Here is an 8,808-nt window from a genome sequence, read left to right as displayed (position 1 = left end):
CGAAAACATGCAAGTGAACCATCAAGAAAGCGAGTGACAATGAAGCTTCAGTTACATCTAGGAGGTAATTGCACTTTCCTATCTTTCTTTTTTTGAAATACATTTAAAATTTTCTCAAGATTAATTTCTGTGAATATCTCTCTCTAAATGTAGCACACCATAAAGTCATTAAACCAAGCATTGAACAACTTGTTGCATAATTCAGTTTTGATAATCTTCATTGCCGAAAGGCCCTTGAACCGATGTTGTTGCCATCGGTAATAGCAACGCCAACTTAAGTAGACGATAAACTAATGAGAATATATTATGTCTGTCAAGTTCGACCATTTTGCTGCTAGGCTTGCAAGATCATGACAAACTCTAAATTCCTCAAGTCTTCTCGCATGATTAGTAAATAGTTCAAGTTGATCTATTATATCTTTCTGATCGGAACAGAAGAAATCATCAAAATATGTCAAGTTGTTAACCAGAGGCCGGGAGTGCCTTCCAAGACATTGTATCAAATCGATATGTTATCCTTAGAATTTTTAACTAACTCTTCGTTATAAAAAAAAATCTATTGAGTGACTCGCCCTGATGCTAATACTTCATTGTGACAGCAGACAACACAAAAGAGATAAGAACGAGCTCCATTACGATGGTTGAATAGTATTATTGGCATTTCAAGGTACTTTCCCTTCTGATTTTACCCATTGTAATCACACTCTGAATTCAGTGCTTCATCATCCTCCAACCAGAGCACACCTATGGTTCTAGAGTTTGTAGAGGAGCATGGACGTGGATATCCAGGCAAGCAGCGATGGCTCGCTGTCTGCGTCGCTGCTGGTCAGCAGGGTTGCGATTGCGATGGCAAGTAACCTGACCAAGCCATGGTGATATGATGACCTCGCACGCGGCAGGGCACATATGATGTCTCCACCACTGGCGCCCGTTGCCGGAGTCGTCGATGATCACCCTAATATACACAGGAATACACACACGAACACAAGTGGATTTTGGTGCTGCAACAACAGCAGAGTTTTCTCGACTCTATAAATAGAAACTATACAAGATCGTGGCTTTGAACACCACAACGCCCACGCACGCCATGGCCACTACGACTCGACAAAAGAACAAGGAAGCAAAGGAGAGCCACTATATGAACATTTGTATGCGTCTGGCTTTACAAAGATGCTCCCGATTTAACTATGAACAGGCACAAGTTATTGTCTTAACCCAAAATAGATGATCAGGAAGGAGGCAAACCGAGCTAGGATTATCTAACAACAACACATATGCATTTTTCATATTGGGTACGATAGTCAGATTGCAATAGAGTCAAAGGAACATAATTCAAGTCAAATTATCTTCTATGGAGTCACACAAAGAGAAGTCTAAAATGACAAATTTTAGTTTGTGTCACTAGTACCTATCTGAGAATTTCAGCACCGTCAACTACTACTATGGTACTTTTTTTGCTTTGGGTGTGAGTGTTCAACTAAAATTGTGAAGAGGAAAAACCATATCCTTACGTCTATCCGAAGTGGACCGCACTCGGTGGGGCTTTCCAGCGGCGTTCAATTCATCTAATTGTACAGCTCGGATTCCTTGTGCATCCCATTTCTAAAAGGTTTTTGGGTGGAACTTTGCATGGATTACCCTGCACCTCAATTCTAGCTTGCTCCAGCTAGGAATCCATGTTTTTCCCCTATCAACTGGTATAGTCTTCTATTTTAACGTTGGCTGGATAAGTAGCTAGTGGCAATCGAGCTTTACAGGCGCATGGACTGATAACTCAATGGCCCAACCACTCGATTGATAAATGGCTCAACAACTCATCAAGGTGGTGCGCACAAAATAATAATCGAATCTCACACCGAGGACAACTCAATTTATGTCTTTTTCTGTCCTTAGCTTGTCGCATGCCAAAGCACGAATATATATATTTCTGTACAATGGTCAAATAATATGTAATCACACAACTATGACAAAGGCATATCCATACAAGTTGGGGCAGGAGCAGGGAATGAATTAAGTTGAGGGGTGGTGAAGTGTCAAAATAGGTAATGTAGGTAGCATAGAATTTAAATTGAAGTTGTATTTATATACATGCAAGATGTAACGATTTCCATTCGCCGAGTACAAAACATATAAGCAAGAACATATAAATATTATATACATAATATATTTATATAAGAAATAAAAAATTAAGGATAGAATACTGAAAATATGCGAGTGAAATAAAGAGACAAAGCAAGCGACAATAAAGCTTCAATTGGGTCTAGGACACCTAGGTAATTGCACTTTCCTATCTTTCTTTTTTTGAAATACTTTCTTAATTTTCTCAAGATTAATTCCTCTGAAAATCTCTCTCTGAATGTAGCAAACCATTAATTCATGAAGCCAAACATCGAACAACTTGTTGCATAATTCAGTTTTGATAATCTTCATTGGCAAAAGGCCTTTCCAACCTATGTTGTTCCCACCCATAATAGCAATGCCAACTCAACTACACAATAAACCAATGGGAATAAAATGTGTATGTCAAGTTCGACCATTTTTTGCTGCCAGGCTTGCAAGATCACGACAAACTCTAAATTCCTCAAGTCTTCTCACATGAATAATAAATAGTTCAAGTTGATCTGTTACATCCTTCTGGCTCGAGCAGAAGAAATCAAAATCATCACAATATTTCAAGTTGTTAGCCAGAGACCGGAAGTGTCTTTCAAGACTTTGTATCAACTCGATGTATTATTCTTAGATTTTTCAATAAACTCTTCCTTCATCAAAAAAAAAATACTATTGAGTGACTTGGACTTGCCCTTAATCTATTGAGCAACTTGCCTTGATGCTAGTACTTCACTGTGATGGCAAGCAACACCAAAAGAAAAGAATGAGCTCTATTTTGGTGGTTGAAAAGTGTGATCCTCTAGCTTGCCAGCCATGCCCGGAGTCTCGAGTCAGAGGAGGTGGGGTGCGCTACTGAGGCTAGAGATGGAGGCTAGAGTTTGGAGTCGGAAGGACGGGAGGAGGTGGGGGTGGCTCCGGGGCTAGAGGCAGAGGAGGTGGGGTTAGAGGTTGAGTCCGTGGCGAAGGAGATAAGGTTGGGAGAATGAGATCAGGATGATTTTACATTCAACAATTAAAAATCTAACAAGTTTACTCCCAAGAAATATGTTGACATATAAATAGCAACTATCAAATAATCTAACAGATAAATAACATGGGGGGCTTACTTGAAATCCAACATGATACTGGATCCGGCCCTGCATCACATAAGACTAGCCACAATGTTGCTTTTTACCGATGCTAAAACAGGAGAAAGAGTAATGAAGCATCAAGTAGACACGTTGTAGGGACTAATGCTAAACCAAAATTTCCATGTAGAGCCACATGTCTGTAGACTCCAATTTCCATGTAGCAAATGAACTGAAGCCTTGTGTTGTGTACAATATGGTTTTTCTGTTTCTGATATATATGTGTGTTGTAACGTGAAGTATCTGAAGGCACGGATTGTAATCATGCTCTGAGTTCAATGCTTCACCATCCTCCAACCAGCACACCTATGGTTCATCTAGAGTTTGTAGAGGAGCACGGGCGTGGATATCCAAGCAAATAACATGGTTGGCAGGGTTGCGATTGCGATGGCAAATAACATGGCCAAGCCATGGTGATGACCTCGCATGGCAGGGCACATATATGACGTCTCCACTGCCGGCGCCTGTCGCCAGAGGCCCGGAGTCAATGGTGATCAGCCTATAATGTACACAACACACATATGCAAACACAAGCGGATTTTAGTGCTGCAACAACCGCAGAGTTTTCTCTTAATTACTATATATTGTTTTAAATAGAAACTATACAAGATCGTGGCTTTGAACACCATAGCGCCCACGCACGCGAGGCCCTTCAACAGCCACACCATCCCATGAGTTTGGAACATTCCACACGCTATGGCCACTACAACTCAGCAAAAAATCAAGGAAACAAAGGAGAACCACTGCATGAACATCAAAGAAGCTCCCGGTTTAATTAGCTAAGGCCGGCCACAGGTGATTAGGAGCCAAACGAGCCAAGATTATCTAACAACAACATATGCACTTTTCATGTTAGACACAAAAATTAGATTGCAATAGAGTCGAAGAAACATAATTTAAGTAAAAAAAATTATTCACTCGAAGAAAAGTCTAAAATGACAAATTTTAGTTAGTGCCACTAAAACCTATCTGCGAATTTCAGCACGCTCAACTGCTCATCTGGTACTTTTTTTTTTTGCTTTGGGGTGTGTGTGTTCAACTAGAACTGTGACTAAAGATGGCAACGGGCCCCGATACCCGATACCCGACGGGTATTTGATCCATTAGGGGACGGGGATGTGATCATATCTTTACCCGCGGGTATCTAAATAGGGCAAGAATCCATCCCCGACGGGTATAGCGGGTACGGGAACGTTCCCTATTTACCCGTCCCCGTTACCCGTTGGGGAACCCGACTATTTGAGCTGTCATGCGAGTATTAGGCCCAAAGAAGCTCAACATAGGTATTTTGGTCCAAATCTGAACAATCGGAAACCCTAGTTTAATTTTTCCTCACCATCTCCGCCATCAGCACAAGCACGCCTGCCTCACGAGCGCTCGTGCCCCTCTCTTCCTGAGTTTGGTCTCTTTGCCACCTTTGCTCGTCCTCCTCGCAACCTCGCTCCTTCTCCTCGGCATCTCCGAGACTCCGACACTTATACCCAGGTGAAGAAGAAACGTCTCCGATTGCAAAGCTGCGACCCCAAGTGTCCTTGTTTATCGGGTATGCAGTACCCGTCGGGTATCTGTTACCCGACCGATACCCGACGGGTACGGGGATGGGCAAGAATCTATACCCGAGACAGTTAACGAGGATGGGGACAGGATGAATTCTCCATAGCGGGGAAGAGAACGTTCCGGCGATACCCGACGGGTACATCCCCGTTGCCATCGTTAACTGTGACGATGCAGAACCATCGTTACGTCGATCCGAAGCGGACCGAACCAGATGGCTTTGTGCAGCAGCGTCCAATTCCGCAGATTCTACAGCTCGGGTTCCTAGTGCATCCCATTTCTAAAAGGTTTTTGCATTGGGGTGGAACTTTGCATGGATTAACACTGCACCTCATTTCTAGCTTGCTCGGTTGCTCCTAGGGATGTATGTTTCCCCTATCAACTGGTATAGTCTTCTATTTTTAGCGTTGGCTGGATAAGGAGTGGTTGATTGTGGCGATCGAGCTTTTATATAGGCACATGGACTGATGATAAATGGATCAATCGTGTATTTTCGACATGCCTCATCGAGGTGGGGCGCACAAAATGATATTCGAACCTGTCACACCGAGGACAACTCAATTTATGACTTTTCCTGTCACTGTCCCTGTCCTTGTCGCATGCCAAAGCTCGAATATATATTTCTATAATACAATTGTCAAATAATAAGTAGTCATGCGACTATGACAAATTAAAGGCATATCTTATGAACCTCAGGGCAGGGACCGGGAGAGAATTAAATTGAGGTGTGGCAAAGTGATGAAATAGGTAGCATATGATTTAAATTGAAGTTGTTTTCATACAGATGCAAGATGTAATGATTTCCATTTGCAAAGTACGAGACATATGAGAAAGAACATATAAAAATATATAAATAATATATATTAGCCATATTTGTCCGTCAGATTAGTATTTGTCACTTAACTCACTGTGAAATAACATGCACTACGGGATACAGTCACTCGGCAAAGACCCAAAAACACTCGGCAAAGGCTTTGCCGAGTGTAACAATCGGCATAGAACACACGGCATCTATAGTGTCGGCAAACAGCTATTTACCGAGTGTTTTTTATCGCGCACTCGGCAAATCGTTTGCCGAGTGTCAATAAACACTCGGCAAAAATAAACTCTCGGCAAAAAAGGCTAACAGGATGGCACCGTGACGGCTCTTTTGCCGAGTGCACGACGGAAAAACACTCGGCAAGTGTTAAGACCAAAACACTCGGCAAAGTTTCTAAACTTTGCCGAGTGTCAAACCCAAAACACTTGGCAAAGTTTCTCAACTTTGCCGAGTGTCACGCCCAAAACACTCGGCAAACAAGCGCGCAATTGCCGAGTGTCAAGGCCACAACACTCGGCAAAGTTTAAACACTTTGCCCAGTGTCACGCCCAAAACACTCGGCAAACAAGCGCGCAACGGCCAGATTTTATGGTCACTTTGCCGAGTGTCCATTAGAATACACTCGGCAAAACAAAAACACTTGGCAAAGAAGGTTCCCAGAATAACAGAAAATAGCCTCTTCGCCGAGTATTTTGGCTTGACACTCGGCAACTCCTCTCTTTGCCGAGTGTCACACTCGGCAAAGCGACCAATACCCCTCCCCTTTTTACTAATCTGTCACGTATAATAGACCCCTCTCAATTCACAATAAACCATCACAAATCACAATAAACCATCATCACAGGCATAATTATATGTCACAGGCATAATAAACCATCATCACAATTCACAATAAACCATCATCACAGGCATAATAAACCATCATCACAAGTCACAACTAAGTCACAATAAGCCACAATGCAAATGCAATCACTGCGGAGGCCCTTGGAACTTGAGGCTGATTATTTGATGCCGCCGATTGATTCTGCACTAAAAGAGAAGAGATTGCATGTGTGAGACAAGATTGATATTTATATGTGATGCACTTAATATCTAAGGTTCCTTGATACACTGAAGATTGCACTTAATTCATTATTCACGTGATACATGTTGATCATTTTTGTTACATTGCAAAAAAAACAAAAGATTCTACAAGATCTAAACTACTATGGAAGTTGTCGAAGAAAACTGTTTTCATTGAGTTTTAGCTTCACTGTTCACTCTACATGACACAGACATTCAGTTTTTGTGTCTTAATATCTATGTTGCTAAGTTCCATGTAACCAGCTACATGGATGTTTTCCTGTTCGAAAACATGTCCAGCTATTGCAGGTTGCTTTTCGGGAAAAAAAGTACCCATGTTACCAACTTTAGATAACGTGACCTGTCCTCTGTTTTATTTTGAAATTCACATTCTTTGAATCTCTGTTGACTTCTATGTTTCCACAGGTGATTGAAGCTGCTAAACACAGACCAGACATACTTGTGCAAGTTGGAATAGAATACAGGTATATGCCACCAGTTGCTAAGCTGATAGACATCGTTAAGAGCGGTACACTAGGACAAGTCAGAATGGTGGCAATACGCGAACACCGTTTTCCTTTCCTTGTTAAGGTACTGGTAGCTGTGTTTACTTGTAATACATACAAGCTCATTTCTTATTGTTTGTAAGTGCTACAACTTGCAGGTGAACAACTGGAATAGATTCAATTGTAACAGTGGGGGAACTCTAGTAGAGAAGTGCTGCCACTTCTTTGATTTGATGAGACTGTTTGCAGCTGCAAATCCAGTTCGTGTGATGGCTTCTGGAGCCATCGATGTTAACCGTAAGGATGAAGTGTATGATGGAAAGGTCTGGTTGTCTCACTGTTTGATTAAAATATTTCATTGGATGCAAACTCTGTGCATGCATAGCTCTGTGCTCATGCCCATGCGGCCATGCCATTTTCAATAAGGCCCCGTTTAGTTCCCAAAAAATTTTGCATAGTACCCGTCACATCAAATCTTGCGGCACATGCATGGAGTACTAAATGTAGACGAAAAAAAAAACTAATTGCACAGTTGGATGAGAAATCGCGAGACGAAACTTTTGAACCTAATTAGTCCATATTTAGACACTAATTACCAAATAAAAACGAAAGTGCTACAGTACCCAAAACCCAAAAAATTTTGGATCTAAACACACCCTAAAGATGTTCTGTTTCTGCTTCCTCTTCCCACTCAAAGACTAGCAATCAATGTAACAGTGAAAGCCTGAGTTTCATATTTAGATTCACTGCTCTAGCATTTGAGCAATATTGCAGTTGGGACTCCTAACGATAACAGTACATAGGCACAAGCTGAAGGCAGCCTTTAAACATTCCTAGTAGTGACTAAAAGTTGATTATCTCCTAATGCAGGTACCAGATATTATTGATAATGCATATGTGATAGTAGAATTTGATAATGGCTCTCGTGGCATGCTTGATCTCTGCATGTTTGCTGAAGGAAGTAGAAACGAGCAAGAAATTTGTGTGGCTAGTGACATTGGGAAGGTAAAATATAGCTATACGTTTCTTACAATTTTTATTTTTCCAAGTGGTGCCATACTAAACTGCAACTTTTTGCAGATGTGATTCTAGGGAATTTAGTTATACTTAATTGGCTCAGTTTACATTTTGGTACCCCAAAATTCTTGTCTGATTATACTTAACTAACTTTTTATATGGTGCGTAAGTAGAACAAACCAACTACCTGATGAGTACTGTGTAATGAGTTCATGAATTGCTTGGTCCAGTGAGAAAGGCATATGGTAAAAACTGATCCAGGTATAAGGTGTCAAGTGACTCACAGTAGTTGTGGGTGGCTGAGGTGGAGGGAATAGCATCGGTGGCGGTGGCAAAGCTTGACCCATACTCGATGCAAAATTCTGCATGTATTGGAACATTTGGTCTATCCTCAACCGATTTTCTTCCTCTATCCTCTGCCACTCGGCCTCTATCCTCTGCTGAATCATATGCTCCATCGTCAGCCGTTGTTCTTCCTCCATGTTCTGCCGCTCGGCCGCCACCCTCTGTTGAATCATCTCCTCCATCCTCGCCTCCATCTCCTCCCGTTGCTTCATTTCTGCTTCCACCCGGGCCTATAATATTTTCATCTCAATGTTACAATGCAAAGCTA

General features: G+C 41.7%; 1 protein-coding gene across 1 annotated transcript; it reads left to right on the top strand.

The window, feature by feature from the left end:
• Positions 1-6,567: 6,567 nt before the first annotated feature.
• Positions 6,568-8,264, top strand: LOC136511089 (uncharacterized). The gene is made up of 5 exons (XM_066505303.1): positions 6,568-6,660; positions 7,099-7,263; positions 7,337-7,501; positions 8,049-8,183; positions 8,259-8,264. Exons 1-5 carry the CDS (start codon positions 6,568-6,570, stop codon positions 8,262-8,264), a joined length of 564 nt encoding a protein of 187 aa, XP_066361400.1.
• Positions 8,265-8,808: the final 544 nt, after the last annotated feature.

Source organism: Miscanthus floridulus, chromosome 16 (assembly GCF_019320115.1).
Source record: "Miscanthus floridulus cultivar M001 chromosome 16, ASM1932011v1, whole genome shotgun sequence".
In the NCBI taxonomy this organism is placed as follows: domain Eukaryota; kingdom Viridiplantae; phylum Streptophyta; class Magnoliopsida; order Poales; family Poaceae; genus Miscanthus; species Miscanthus floridulus.
The sequence above is the reverse complement of the archived record's forward strand: the minus strand, read 5'-3'. Positions and strand labels throughout refer to the sequence as shown.

Excerpts from the sequence above, each read along its gene's own strand:
- LOC136511089 (XM_066505303.1), top strand. The coding sequence starts at position 6,568 with ATGCAAATGCAATCACTGCGGAGGCCCTTGGAACTTGAGGCTGATTAT. Across the intron at positions 7,264-7,336 it reads GTTTTCCTTTCCTTGTTAAG|GTGAACAACTGGAATAGATT; the intron begins GTACTGGTAGCT and ends TACAACTTGCAG. Across the intron at positions 7,502-8,048 it reads ATGAAGTGTATGATGGAAAG|GTACCAGATATTATTGATAA; the intron begins GTCTGGTTGTCT and ends CTCCTAATGCAG.